Below are 15,982 nucleotides of genomic sequence, written 5' to 3' on the forward strand. Positions count from 1 at the left end.
CATTATCTCTTTCTCTGAGCAACCATCATTTTATCCATGTAGTTCCATTTTGTTTTTCTTTCTTTTGAGTTGTCATTTTGATGCACATTTGGGCTACGAGTGTGTGTTGTTGAGGAAGCATTATTTAATACAGAACGGCCTTTGCATACCTATAACAGGCCTTTCATCAAGTGTTTGCACAAGGAAGAAGTTCAAAGATGCAAGGGTCACTTCTTGAAAAAATTGATTGAGATAACTAGATTGTGAGCTTCCACAAAACCTAACCTTCTGTCTAACCTAGCATTCACAATATATTCATCAGGGGACTGCTTCTGTACTTGAACCTTGTACACATAATGATGGCACTGTGATGTTTGTCATATGTATGTTCTTATTTGAGTCTCAACAAAGGCAAAACAAAAATAACCAATGGGCTTGACACTTACAAGTTGTTTTTTTTAGTTATCAGCCTTCTGACTGGTTTGATGCAGCCTGCTACAATTTCCTTTTATGTGTCAACATCGACTCAGAGTAGCACTTACACCCAATATTCATGGACATATTACAATCTCTATCTCCCCCTACAGTTTTTGCTCTCTAAGGCTCCCTCTGGTACCATGGTAGCTGTCCATGAAGTCTTAACGCATGCCCTATCATCCTGTCCCTTCTTCTAGCCATTGTTTTACACATATCCTTTCATCAATAAGTCTGTGGAAGACCTCTCCATTTCTTATCTTAATTTTCAGTATCCACACTACATCTCAGACCCTTTAAATTTCTTATTTTCCCACCAATACATAATTCACCTCCATACATACTGTGATCCAGACACACATTCGCAGAAATTTCTTCCTCGAATTCAGGCCTTAATTCGAGGTCTGTGCTAGTCTATTTCTTATGTCTTTCTTGTTTCATTTATTATGTGACATTTTACCACTTTTGATATTAAGTTTATAGCTTATCTCATTTCTGCTACACCACAGTACTTTAACCTTTCTTGGTTTACTCCCAATCCATATTTTGTGCTCAGTTGATTTCATCCATCATTCCTGTAATTCATCAAGACTTTAATTGATGGCGATGATATGAGTGGACTTATTATCTCTTATCCAACCTAAGCATTTTTTTCAGAATTTTATATTGTCACAGGAAAGCTGATTTTTGTTACCAATCCCTCATATATTTTGGTTCAAATGTAATATCAAAGACCTGAAGACTTGTTTTACTTCCTTCTCCCAAAACTAGTAATTTATGAACATCAAACAAGAAGACTGCTACTTCAACATAACCTTTTCTTGTGTTATTAACTATTGTTTCAAATTACTCTGTTTTCTCTTGTCATTTGCATTTCTCAAGACCCCACCACCTCTCAACACACATACTTCTATTCACTTTATCTCTCCTGTTTGGATTTCAAACTTAGCATGTGTTCTTTTTATTCCCACTTCTATGTCTTCCCTTGCTTTTAGTGGATGTGCATGTCTCTCAAGATGAGGGCACTATATAGCATTTCCTTCGATGCATCACCTTCACATATTTTAGAGTTTTTTGTTCCTCATCAGTCAGGGGGATATGTCGGATGTCAACAACTACCGCCCAATCTCTCTTCTGACAGCTCTATCAAAAATTTTTGAGAAAGTAATGTATTCAAGAGTAGCCTCCCATATTTGTAAAAATAAAGTACTAACAAAATGTCAGTTTGGTTTTCAGAAAGGCTTTTCAACAGAAAATGCTATATATGCTTTCACTGATCAAATATTAAATGCTCTGAATAACCGGACATCACCCATTGGTATTTTTTGTGATCTCTCAAAGGCCTTTGATTGTGTAAATCATGGAATTCTTTTAGATAAGCTAAATCATTATGGTTTGAGTGGGGCAGTGCACAAATGGTTTAATTCATACTTAACTGGAAGAATGCAGAAAGTTGAAATAAGTGGTTCGTGTAATGTTAAAACAGCTGATTCCTCAAACTGGGGTGCTATCAAGCACGGGGTCCCACAGGGTTCGGTCTTAGGTCCTTTACTGTTCTTGATATACATTAATGACTTACCATTCCACATTGATGAAGATGCAAAGTTAGTTCTTTTTGCTGATGATACAAGTATAGTAATAACATCCAAAAACCAAGAACTAAGTGATGTAATTGTAAATGATGTTTTTCACAAAATTATTAAGTGGTTCTCAGCAAACGGACTCTCTTTAAATTTTGATAAAACACAGTATATACGGTTCCGTACAGTAAATGGCAAAACTCCAGTAATAAATATAGAATTTGAACAGAAGTCTGTAGCTAAGGTAGAATTTTCAAAATTTTTAGGTGTGTCCATTGATGAGAGGTTAAACTGGAAGCAACACATTGATGGTCTGCTGAAACGTCTGAGTTCAGCTACGTATGCTATTAGGGTTATTGCAAATTTTGGTGATAAGAATCTCAGTAAATTAGCTTACTATGCCTACTTTCATTCACTGCTTTCGTATGGCATCATATTCTGGGGTAATTCATCGTTGAGTAGAAAAGTATTCATTGCACAAAAACGTGTAATCAGAATAATTGCTGGAGCCCACCCACGGTCATCCTGCAGACATCTATTTAAGGATCTAGGGATCCTCACAGTAACCTCACAGTATATATATTCCCTTATGAAATTTGTTGATAATAATCCAACCCAATTCAAAAGTAATAGCAGTGTGCATACCTATAACACCAGGAGAAAGGATGATCTTCACTATGCAGGGTTAAATCTGACTTTGGCACAGAAAGGGGTAAATTATGCTGCCACAAAAGTCTTTGGGCACCTATCAAACAGCATCAAAAGCCTGACAGACAGCCAACTAACATTTAAAAATAAATTAAAAGAATTTCTAGATGACAACTCCTTCTACTCATTGGCTGAATTTTTAGATATAAAGTAAGTAAAAAAAAAACTTAATCATTAGTGTCATGCAATATTTTGTGTAATGTAATTTCTTGTACAGACATCTTTTATTAACCTGACACGTTCCACATCATTACGAAGTGTCGTATTCATGATCTATGGAACAAGTATTAATCTAATCTAATCTAATCTAATCTAATCTCTGTTCTCATGAATTAAGCGACTGGGAGCTATGGAAACATGAATAGCCATCTTTCTCAATTTATGTGGTTCCAAGTGTAGTCCTCCCAATTCTAGCAACCGGAAAGTAGGAGTCTTGTTCTGTCTGATATGATAAAAAAGGTTAAGATATTTCACAATTAATACAGTAGCTCAAAATGATCACAACTAGTGTTACACACATATGAATATAATATATTCTGTATTCCAGTATTAGGCTAACTTGCAGGACTGCAGTCCAAAATAAAGTATCCTTTAACATTTATGGATCACTGCTTCACTTTGTAGTGACAATGACACATTTTATTAATTTTCCGTGCTTCTAACATTTTTAATATTTCATTTACTTAGAAGACATTACTTAGAATAAGCCTGAAAGTGAAATTCCAGCAAATCTTGAAAAAATGGGGGAAATTCAGTCATACAAACTTGTCCGAGGCAGTATCCTAGCAGAGTATCATCAAAAATTTTCTCTCACACCTCAGTAGTAATTTTGTAGTGCACCATTGTGTTCAGAGCAAAATTCTTGATTCTCTTTTCAGGGCATGATTTTAGATAGGTCTGTTCTGACAAACACATTTGGCCTTTGATATTGGCATAACTTCCACACATTACCAGTTAGGATGAATGGACACCTTTCTTCCTTCCCCCTTCAACCCTTCTGCCATAAGTAGAAGCCACTGGCTCTGCTAGCATCCCTTGGTTAGTAAATTTTTGATATATTTAATTATATTATATTTCTGAAAGCATCATGCGCTGAAGCCACTCAAAACATTGCATTCCCTTATAGGTTTTACAGGATTGGAATAAAAATCTTGGGATGTACACTTTAAAACTTTCTGTTTCCAAAATATGACATACGCTGGTTTTCTTAACCTCAGTCTCATCTGCACACTTTTTAGTAGGTTTTTCCGGTGAGTATATGAAAATTGGTATAGGAGACATGGCTTGTTTCTGAGCAAAGTCTACCACACCTGTTATTGTGCTCACCACAAGGGACACTGCTAATTCGAAACTTACCACACAAATGCACAAAATTAATAATTGGGGGATTACTGGTAACCAATCACAATACTGTTGGAGGCAATGAGCACTTGACAGATATGCAAGTAAGACAGAAATACTAACTAAGATTTCAGATATTACCTGAGGCTTGGTGACAATTTCAGTATCATTTATGGCCTGTTAAAGGGACACTGTACCTGAAATTCATTAAAATTTGACATTTTCTGTTTTCTGCTCCATAATGTACTTTGGACTTTCCTGAACATTTTGGTATTTAATACATTACAATCTGACAATAGTGAGACCTTCAAATAATATTTTGAATGTTGATGTGTGACCGTCAAATTTTGCAGCTACACATATATACAACCACAGTTGAGCAGTCAGATCTGAGAACTACACAGTCTAGAAGGCTGTGGACTGCTTTGTTTTGAACCTACAGCTACGTCACAGAAGTTGGCATTACGAATAAACAAATCAGTCATTTGTTTCTGATACTAGTTTTTGTTAAAAGTAGTGTGATTATCAGCTTTTATTGTAGTAAGCTAACTTCTATTTCTTCTTATATGTAAATAAAATGACTAAGCATAAAAGAACTGTGACAATTTAGAGAAGATGAAAAGAGCTGTGTGGAGCACTTTCTATTATCAAATATCAATCAATGAAAAGCCATGTCATGCTTTGTGTCCACTTCCACCAAACAGTTGTGTAAATATAGCCAAGCTCAATTTTCTGGCACCCTGCATGAATTTACACATAAACATTCTCTTCCTTTGGCAGTAATGGAGGCAATCAGACCTATTACAGAGATTTGGCAAATCCTGAGCTACTAAAGAAGTGTTTACATGGGAAGACCCAGAATGTGAATGAGTCCTTCAATAATGTTATGTGGCGCCATGTGATTAAAAATGTATTTGTTGGCCTTATGACTCTAAAGTTAGCAGTGTCTGATGCTGTAATAACTTTTAATGGTAGGAACTATGAAAGACTTACAGATCTGGAGAAGTTACGGGTAAGATTTGGACAGAACACAGCTAAAGGACTGCGGGAACTGGACGAGTTTTGTGTATGTGAAGCAGAGTTAGCTGCCCAGCAAATGACAAAAGAAGCAAGAAAGAAAAGGAGGAGGCAAGCACTGGGCTGTTGTGACACTGAAGAAGACACAGACAATGGTCTAGGGCAATTCTAGTACATAAAAGATGCAGAAATGTTCAGCTGTATAAGAATTTGTGATAAAAAAGTTTTAAACCTAAATATATCTGAACTACATTTTTTGCAATAAATGACCCATTTTCTAAAAAGGTACTGATGGCATGAAATTTTCACAGCATGCCAAATGTGAGATTCGGAACTAGAATAATTAAAATATTAAAATATCCTTTGTTTTTATGTTCATTTATTTACAAAATTCTGGCAAAAAATTGAGTGTTTGGGGGGGGGGGGGGGAAAGAGGGAAGATAGCATGCCCCACAATACGATTTTAGTAATAATTCTAGTTCAGTGTATCTAGAAAGGTGCATTCAACAATTAAGGAAAATTGTAAGTTGGTGTCTTGAAAAGTTACCAAGATATGGGTCACAAAATTCGAAAATTTAACATTGGCGGTATAGGACATACAATGTTTCCTTAACTGCTCAGTATCTCAACAATACAATGAGTTGTTACCTTTAGCATTCCATTAACTGTATTCCACCCAAAATGTTCCAATTTTATATTAAATCCACAAAAATATTTGTCACATTGGCAGATATGCTGTCTCATTCTCATTTCATTTATCTATGACAATTTATCACCTTAAAACTGGCTTTTACTATTTGAACAAAATTGTGGCTACATTTTGTTTATTGAGACATCCGTCAAACAGCAGTGCTTGCAAATAAGTAGCATATGTTAGGGATCAAATAAACACAAACAAGTACCCCACCCACTCTCCCCCTCCTACCCACACAATGAAAACACAACACTTAAAACAAGGATAATATTAACCATAACTTTATTCATATAATCTCACCTCTGACTTATGTCAGAAACATGCTCCTGCAACCAGCTTGAGGATGAGGCAGCGATTACATGTTCTAAAGCAGCGTTGCTTACACCATAGATCACCAGAAGATGAGTTAGGAAAGCAAGTCCCATTCCTACAAGGAGCCGTCCTCTAGAAAACAGAACATGCCATTAACATTTGGATTTCAAAATTTTTCTAAAATAGCCTCTCACACATTATATTTGTTTAGCTAAGGTAATATAACTTGACTATTCAAATTCCAGCAGGCTAGAAAGGTAAGTTGTACTATCTATTTCTAATTATCACTTGAAAATTCAGCTCCTGGAAGATAAAGATGCTGCATATCTTTTCACTGTTGTTTCTTAGTTCACAATCAACCTTACGTACAGTGGAGGTCTGAAGAACTTTGTAACCTTTAATTTAAATGATGAAATGTTATATGGTGACATTAAGAAGCTTATAATCAATGAGAAGTTGAAAATAGAAACAAATTGCCCTCACAGAAAGTTGGAATTAACTCCAGGAAAGAGGATTAATAAGAAACTCTATGATTAAGGCCTTGTACATTGTAATGCAGGGAATAATGTAGCTAAATAAAAAGGGGCATGTAATTGGAAAGATAGGTAAAAAAGACAAAGGGATATTGCAACCAACCTGGAAACAGTTTCTGGTGGCAATAGTAGCTCAATTGTTTTCCAGAACTGCAGTGCAGGAGAAGTCTACTGCAGCTCTTTGAGCTTTTGTGTTAAGTCATTGTCCCAAAACATCTCATAAATGTATAACAAGTACAAACTAGTGCTACCAGCAGAGTACAGTTTTACTTGAACAGAGTTCTTGTTAAAATCTTCATACAGACCCCGGGATAAGAGATTTCTTTCACACTGATGCACACAATTCTAAAGTAAAAATTGGTCTAGTAAGTTTTAACAGCAACCCTGACACCTCTACAATTACATATCTGTGAAGAGCAACATTAGTTGTTCGTAACAGATGGGGTCATCTTCTATTCTTCACATCCTAAACATCTCTCTGAGTGCTATGAGAAGAACAAATGAAACACATCACACATTCTCCAAATCTGCACTTTTTCATCACAATATACCACAATAAATGGTGTTTCAATCATAAACATGTTTCTCCAGTGTTTCACTGTTTTCTTGAGTCAACCATTGCAAACTGGTCCTGGAACACTGTTAATTTCCTTTACGATGGTAGAAGTAGTGACAATGTTCAGCAGCCTAAACAGGACAAAGTGTCACAACAGTGCAGTTGCTTAATGCTGTCTTGTTCACATTTCTGTTTGAATGCTACACAGAAAGTAGTTCCTTGACTATGTATAAAAGGTCTTGACATTTCTTGCACTAACTAATAAGGACCATCACCAAACTAGGTGTGAATCTGACAAGCTCCTCAGAACAATATCTTTTCCACTCTTGTTTAGGCTGATACAGTGAAGATTATCCATATGCTTTGTGTAGCACAGAATATCGTGGTGTGGATAATTTAGATCATGGAACCAAGTTTAGAAAAATAGTGTAATGCCTTTTCCTGTAATGCTATGAAGAATAATTGAATGAGAAAATGACATTATCACAATGGATTCTGTTAATAGAGTTAAGTTCACAAATGTAATCTACATAACTCCACAATGTCGTATGGTATCATAATTTGGGGTAATTCAAACAAAAGATTTCAGACACCTAATGCATGTAATAAGCACTATTTGTGGTGTGAATTCATGAACATAATGCAAAACCCTATTCAAGGAACTGGGTGTACTACTTACTGCTTCTCAGTATATTTATTCCTTAATGACATTTGTTGTGGTTCATGGTGTGGGTTCCTGTAGTCATGTCCTAGTCCATGAACAACGGGCAATGTATGAGTGGCCAAGTAAGTGGTACCGACAGTTGGGATACCAGTTACTTTGGAATAAGGCTGGGCATCTAGGACATAATCTGAGTCGTGGACACCTTTGTGCTCATACGGCAAAGACTACCAAATCCACCGGTTAGTCCCTCAGCCATCAGGGGTAAAACCCAATGGGACTCGGCGCAAGTAAGGCTAGCAACCTGCTTCCCTGGTACTTTAAATATGATGCTGGCAACAATCAGAGCAAAATGCCTCGGACCTTTGGAGGTGACAGAGTCCCACCTCTAACTGACAAACCAGGGACTCCTAAGATACGACTTGGCAAACAAATGGTAATGAGATGGGGAGCTATTAATATCAATGGAGGCTACTCTGGGAAGAAGGTAGAGCTGGCAGAGGCTGCAAGTAAGATGGGGCTGGACGTCTTAGCTGTTAGTGACATTCGGGTAAGGGGTGAGAAAGAGGAGGAAGTGGGAGAATACAAGGTCTACCTGTCAGGAGTCAAAGCAGGAATAGCACAATGGGGTGTAGGCCTTTACATCAGGAAAGAAATGGAACCCAGCGTAGTTGCAGTAAGGTATGTAAACAAACGACTGATGTGGATAGATTTGACAGTGTTTAGCAAGAAAATTAGGATTGTGTCAGTATATTCTCATTGTGAAGGGACAGATCAAGATAAGATGGATAGTTTTTATGAGGCAATCAGTGAAGAGTAAAGGACAAGGACAGTGTTCTGCTCATGGGTGATTTAAACGCCAGGATTGGAAATCGAACAGAAGGATATGAAAAGGTTATGGGTAAATTTGGAGAGTATATGGAGGCCAACAGGAACGGGAAACAACTCTTGGCTTTCTGTGCCTGTATGAGCTTAGTAATCACAAACTCCTTTTTTAAACATAAGAACATTCACCGGTATACTTGGGGAGGCAGGGGAACCAGATCTGTAATTGACTATATAATAACAGATCAGGAATTCAGGAAGGCTGTGAGGGACACACGTGTATTTAGGGGATTCTTTGATGACACTGATTATTATTTAATCTGCAGTGAAATTGGGATTGTGAGGCCGGAAGTGCAGGAGGATAAGAGTGGAGAAACTTCAGGATAAGGAAATCAGGCACACGTACATAACAGTGATATCAGAAAGGTACCAGTTAGTTGAATGTAGTCAATTACAGTCATTGGAAAAGGAATGGACAAGGTACAGGGACACAGTACTAGAAGCGGCTAAAGAATGTCTTGGAACAGTAGTGTGTAAAAGTAGGATGAAGCAAACAGCTTGGTGGAATGACACAGTCAAGGCAGCCTGTAAAAGGAAAAAGAAGGGGTATCAAAAATGGCTACATACTAGAACTCAGGTAGACAGAGAAAGTTTCGTTGAAGAAAGAAACAAAGCCAAACAGATAATTGCAGGCATCCAAGCAGAAATCTTGGGAAGACTTTGGAAACAGGTTGGTGACTATGGGTCCAGCTTCTGGAAAACCATTATGGAGTGTAATTAGCAGTCTTCGAAAGGGAGGTAAGAAGGGAATGACAAGTATTTTGGACAGGCCAGGAAAACTGCTGGTGAATCCTGTGGATGCCTTGGGCAGATGGAGGGAATATTTTGAAGAGTTGCTCAATGTAGGTGAAAATGCAATCACTAATGTTTCAGATTTCGAATGGGATAGGAATGATGATGGAAATAGGATCACATTTGAGGAAGTGGAGAAAATGGTCAATAGATTGCAGTGCAATAAAGCAGCTGGGGTGGATGAAATTAAGTCGGAACTCATCAAATACAGTGGAATGTCAAGTCTTAAATGGCTACACAGGATAATTGAAATGGCCTGGGAGTCGGGAAAGGTTCCATCAGACTGGACAAAAGCAGTAATCACACCAATCTTTAAACATGGAAACAGAAAAGATTGTAACAACTACAGAGGTATCTATTTAATCAGTGTTGTGGGTAAAATCTTCTCAGGTATTGTTGAAAGGAAAGTGCGAATATTAGTTAAGGACCAATTGGAAGAAAATCAGTGTGGGTTTAGGCCTCTTGGAAGGTTGTCAGGACCAGACCTTTAGCTTACGGCAAATAATGGAGAAGTGTTATGAGTGGAACAGGGAATTGTATCTACGCTTTATAGATGTAGAAAACACATATGACTGGGTTCCTAGGAGGAAGTTATTGTCTGTTCTACGAGATTATGGAATAGGAGGCAAACTTTTGCAAGCAATTAAAGGTCTTTACATGGATAGTCAGGCAGCAGTTAGAGTTTATGGTAAATTGAGTTCATGGTTCAGAGTAGTTTCAGGGGTAAGACAAGGCTGCAACATGTCTCCACTGTTGTTCATATTATTTATGGATCATATGTTGAAAACAATAGACTGGCTGGGTGAGATTAAGATATGTGAACACAAAATAAGCAGTCTTGCATATGAGAATGACTTAGTTGTGATGGCAGATTCGACTGAAAGTTTGCAAAGTAATATTTCAGAGCTAGATCAGAAATGTAAGGACTATGGTATGAAGATTAGCATCTCCAAAACGAAAGTAATGTCAGTGGGAAAGAGATATAAACGGATTGAGTGCCAAATAGGAGGAACAAAGCTAGAACAGGTGAACGGTTTCAAGTACTTAGGATGCATATTCTCACAGGATGGCAACATAGTGAAAGAACTGGAAGCGAGGTGTAGCAAAGCTAATGCAATGAGCGCTCAGCTACGATCTACTCTCTTCTGCAAGAAGGAAGTCAGTACCAAGACTAAGTTATCTGTGCACCGTTCAATCTTTCGACCAACTTTGTTGTATGGGAGCGAAACGTTGGTGGTTTCAGGTTACCTTATCAACGAGGTTGAGGTCACGGATATGAAAGTAGCTAGGATGATTGCAGGTACTAGTAGATGGGAACAATGGAAGGAGGGTGGCCACAATGAGGAAATCAAAGAAAAACTGGGAATGAACTCTATAGATGTAGCAGTCAGGGGGAACAGGCTTAGATGGTGGGGTCATGTTACACGCATGGGAGAAGAAAGGTTACCCAAGAGACTCGTGGGTTCAGCAGTAGAGGGTAGGAGGAGTCGGGGCAGACCAAGGAGAAGGTACCTGGATTAGGTTAAGAATGATTTTGAAGTAATAGGTTTAACATCAGAAGAGGCACCAATGTTAGCACTGAATAGGGGATCATGGAGGAATTTTATAAGGGGGGCTATGCTCCAGACGGAACGCTGAAAGGCATAATCATCTTAAATGATGATGATGATGAATGACATTTGTTGTAAACTGTATATCCCTTTTGGCAACACACAGTTCAGTTCACAAAATCAATACTGCGAACAACAACAATCTAGATAAAAATTTAAAGAAACTCACTTTAGTCCAAAATTGACCCACTATCCAGAAACATACATTTTCAACAACTTGCCAGAAATCATAAATAGTTTAGCTATAACTAAAGTTTATTTTAGGAGGCAACTCAAAGACTTACTTGTAGCTAGCTTCTCCTACTCCTCTGACATGCATTATTACTGTTATTACTATTGCTGTATTTTTGATTAAGCAATCTGCCTTCAGGCCACAAGTGGCCCATTGGGACCATCTGACCACCGTGCCATCCTTAGCTGAGGATGCAGATAAGTGGGGTGTATGGTCGGCACACCGCTTTCCCGGTCATTATGATGGTTTTGTTTGACTGGAGCCACTACTATTAGGTTGAATAGCTCGTCAATTGGCATGATGAGGCCGAGTGCATCCCGAAAAATGGCAACCGTGCATGCCGGCCCAGATGGTCATTCATCCAAGTGCCAGCCACACCCGACAGCACTTAACTTCGGTGATCTGACAGGAACCAGTGTATCCACTGCGGCAAGGCTATTGCCACGTATTTTTGATTAATATCACACAAAGTAAAAAAAAAGGTCATGTTCCACATGCACGAGAATCTCCTCAATATGGATCCATGGAAACAGAGTTCACCTAATCTAATCTACATTTGCACACCACAGTCACAACACTGTGTGTGGAGGAAAGTACATAGTATACCTGAATTTCATCTCCCTTTCATATTCTATTTGCAGATGGTAAATGCATAAACCCAAATTTCTTTAATCTCTGCAAACTGGACACACTGCAAATTTTAAGAGCACAACTTTCTGTGATACACAGTGTCTGACTTGTAGCATATCCCATAAGAATTCAATGAAAATTTCTGTGACATGCTTGCTCTGAAGAAACAAAGTTGTGATAAACTGTGCAATTATTCTTTAAATCTACTTCATCTCTTCTATGAATCCATCTATGCACACCCATTTATGTGCAGTATGTTACATTTATTTATCTTGAGGGTCAGCTGCCAATATGTGTGCCATACACTCATCATCTATAAGTCTTTCATAATATTGTATTCATTTTGTACTAATGTTATCTCCCTAGGCATAGTAGTATCATCTGTGAACAGTCACATTCTGCCAGACACTTATTAGGTGACAATGCCGTACTGTAGAAAAGCTGGAGAAAAAATAACACCACAGTATCATTCGACATATCACAACCTACAATATTCTGCATTTCATTAAAGAACAGAGCAAGCTAGGTACAACAGAACGGGTGATTGGAGAATCTGTTTTGATCCCTACAGAGGGAATTTTCAATTAAAAAAGAGTCATCAAATGTGAGTAAAAAATATGTTTATTAATTTTACAACCAATTGAAGCCAGTGAGATAGATCTGTTGTTTTGCACATCTGTCTTATAAATTTTATTACAAATTAGATTGACTATGATTTTGTTATCACATGGAAAACAATTTGCAATCACATCGAAAACAATGTTGTTCTAATGATCTAGGATAAATATTTGCTAGAAAAGGATAAGTTCTTCAGCAGATTTGACACAGAATATAATAAATATACCTCTGAATCCAGAGGCCTTCCATCCATTAACCAACATCAGTTGATTTCATCTTCGCAATCACTTATTTCCAAAACCCTTTATTCATCACAGTCACTGTGTTCAACACCCACAAGGAATAAAAAGACTTATTTCTACAGCTGTGATTTTGGCATCCACAAGATGAATGAAAGTTTGAACTATGTTGTAATCTTTAATGAAGTAATTTTTGGAAAAAAATAGTATTTGTACTTTAATTTCATCGTCTTCTGTTTTGACGTCTCCATGATAAATAACCAGCTGGACAAACTTGCTACACAGAAACGAACCAGTACTGCATTGCACAACAGTCATATTTACGTAAAACACAACTGCATATGACATTCAAAACAAAAATTTTCTAAGAAATTTGTAAATGTTCTTTACTAGATTGCAACCCTTCCCTCACAGCTGCAGATCATACTGACTTTGATCACGCAGTTTGAGCTGTTGCCTATCACTAAGGGGGACCAGACATGGGGATCCAAACAATGTCCAGCACATCCCAAGTGTTCCTCAACTGGTCCACTACTGCGGCTGCTCTGGTTACTACTGGCACTGAAGTTGACCCCTCACCCATGATCGAGTAGGAGGTTCTTCCAAAGGCGACATGCAGTGAAAGACTTTCTGATGTGCCAATTGAAAGACTTGCTGGTTCATATGACAAACAGATTTCAGGCACTGTCTGTAACTGACACAGATCCGGAGCCAGATACAATTGTTTGTCCTGGTTCAGAGGAAGCTGCTTGGCTTGCAATATCCGGGTGGGATTACTAGTAGCTGAGAACTCCTATGTTACACCCATAATGGGGCTTTGTGCACTCTGTGCGCATGCTGGGGTTGGGAGTCATTCCAGATGTCGAAAAGGTCTTTCCACTGACATGAAGATCACAGGGTGCAGCCAACTGCAGGTGGTGCCTCATGTTGATCTTAATGGGGTGTGTCACTTTGGTTACAAGAAATAGTTTGTGGCGGCTATCTGTATCAGTAAAGACTGCCAGTTTAGCTTGCAAGATGAAGACATGCTCACCATCTGTAGCATTATTGTGGACCTTTGGTATGGAGCTGTGTGGAGGATATGAATGAGAGGCTCAGGTAGGTATGTGACAATTTTGGCAGTAGATTCTTTTGATTTTGCCATAGTGTGGTAGTGTATTGTGTTCCACTTCAATACATCAGAGGTCCGTTACACCCAGTTGGTTGCTATAAGGGCAGCGGGTGCTGTCTGGAGTGGACTGGGTAGTTTTTTAGGATACGCAGTCTTGGGGAAAGAACAAAAAGCGTTTCAGTCTTGAAGGTTTCAGGTCAAACAAAGGACAAGGCTAGACCTAGTAACTGCAAATATTATAGTTGCAAACTGTTGTAGCTGTGTTGGAAAAGACCCAGAGTTCCAAATACTAACAGAAAGTACTTAAGTTCAAATCATTACAGGTACTAAAAGCTGGCTACAGCAGGAGATAAGCTCAGCTGAAATTTTTACAAAGGACCTAACAGTATTCAGAAAGAATAGATTAAATATGGTTGCTGGTGGCATTTTTGTCGCTGTTAGAAACAGGTTATCTCGAATCTAAGCCGCACTTTTTTTTCCGGTTTTTGTAATCCAAAAAAACGCCTGCGGCTTAGAATCGAGTGCAAAGTAAGCGGAAGTTCTGAAAAATGTTGGTAGGTGCCGCCACAACTGATTTCTGCCATCGAATATATGTAGCACTACAACAGGCATGTTTTGAGGGCACAAAGATAAATACTGGCGCCAAAACCTCTTCGTCAGTAAAGAAATAAAAAAAATTAAAAAAAAAGGCGGAATTCGAGCTTTTTTTCTCCGCCCCGAGTTTTGACCACTGCACTTTCATGCATTATCCAACAAAGTAAATAGAAGTTTCGTATTGTTCATCTTCTAGCAGCATTTCAATGTACTACGAAAATCCGACTGGCAAGACCGTTTGGGATGTTTGTCAATATGGGAAACTCTACGTCCTGAAATTTTTCCCACCTGTGAGAAGAGATGGTTGCTACTAGGAACTTTTATGAATTGTGAATCACATGCACTATTCTCTCCACCATAAGAATAATACGAATGTAAACATTTTGCCATGTATTCTTTCGTGTTTGCTGCTGTCTCATTTAAATCCTGTTTGCCTAATAAACTCCTAAACTAGAGCGAGACAACAGCAAACGCGTAAGAATACACATATCATGTCATGTTTAAATTCGTATTATTTAATGCCTAATAGTGATACAGTCAGAAATGAAGCACGGCAATTGACTAAATTTTTAAATCTAAGATGACTCTAATTTTTGTGCAGATTATAATGTACTAAAGAGGTATCTGCAAAGATTTTCATACAGAGAAAGCTGTTCGCTAAACTCTCAATCAGAACATCTTCCATCATATGCAGTCTATTATTTGGTTCTTGTTGATCATTATCAAAGAAAGCAGCAGTGTAAGTAACTGCACACAAGAGCAAGCCATGTCGCGAGCGGCGACAGGCTGTAAACACTCATCATCAGAATGTGACAAACAATGCATGACACAGTACAGTAATGCATTTTCAGCTTAGAGTGACGTAAACACATAACAGCAATTATCAGATCAAAGAAAAATAAGCAATCAATTCAAATCAGACAAAGCACGTGAAAAAGGAAGGGTACCCGTATAAAGACGGACAGAGTGCCTGATGCATAGCAATGGCTACCTGGTAAAGCTTAACTGCTAAGCTTATGGCTCGAACCAAACTACTGTAGCTCTATCATCATTCATTCGACCTAAATGGTGTCTCGTATTATAATGGACCAACTATGTTTCGATTTGGAGGTGCGGCCTAAAACTTTTATCTCCCCTTGAATCTCGAGTCTCAAATTTAGGTACGGCTTAGATTCGGGGAATTTTTTTTCCCTTGATTTCGAGTCACATTTTTCAGGTGCAGCTTAGATTCGAGTGCGGCTTAGATTCAAGTAAATACGGTAGTATGGTCCGAGATTGTACTAGACAGCTGTAATAAATTAATAATTGGTTTCTTTTACTGACTGCAACTCAGGTAATACAGCTGCTGAAAGATTTAAAGGAAACTGGAGTATCATGTCAAATAGGGATGCCACTGATACAGTTATAGCTGGAGGT

The 15,982-nt window shown here is 38.1% G+C and overlaps 1 protein-coding gene across 10 annotated transcripts in view; it reads right to left on the reverse strand.

Annotated features, from left to right (window-relative positions):
• The window catches only part of LOC126278659 (zinc transporter 6-A-like), a 471,888-nt gene that overhangs the window by 386,576 nt on the left and 69,330 nt on the right, over window positions 1-15,982 (reverse strand). For 6 of the 10 annotated variants that reach the window (XM_049978886.1, XM_049978882.1, XM_049978879.1 and 3 more), the window contains exon 5: window positions 6,094-6,237. The exons of the other annotated variants lie outside the window; for them this stretch is intronic. In XM_049978886.1, the coding sequence (XP_049834843.1) occupies window positions 6,094-6,237 (144 nt within the window). The remainder of the gene's footprint in view (window positions 1-6,093; window positions 6,238-15,982) is intronic. 10 annotated transcript variants of the gene reach the window in all.

The sequence above is a fragment of the Schistocerca gregaria genome, chromosome 6, assembly GCF_023897955.1.
Source record: "Schistocerca gregaria isolate iqSchGreg1 chromosome 6, iqSchGreg1.2, whole genome shotgun sequence".
NCBI lineage: Eukaryota > Metazoa > Arthropoda > Insecta > Orthoptera > Acrididae > Schistocerca > Schistocerca gregaria.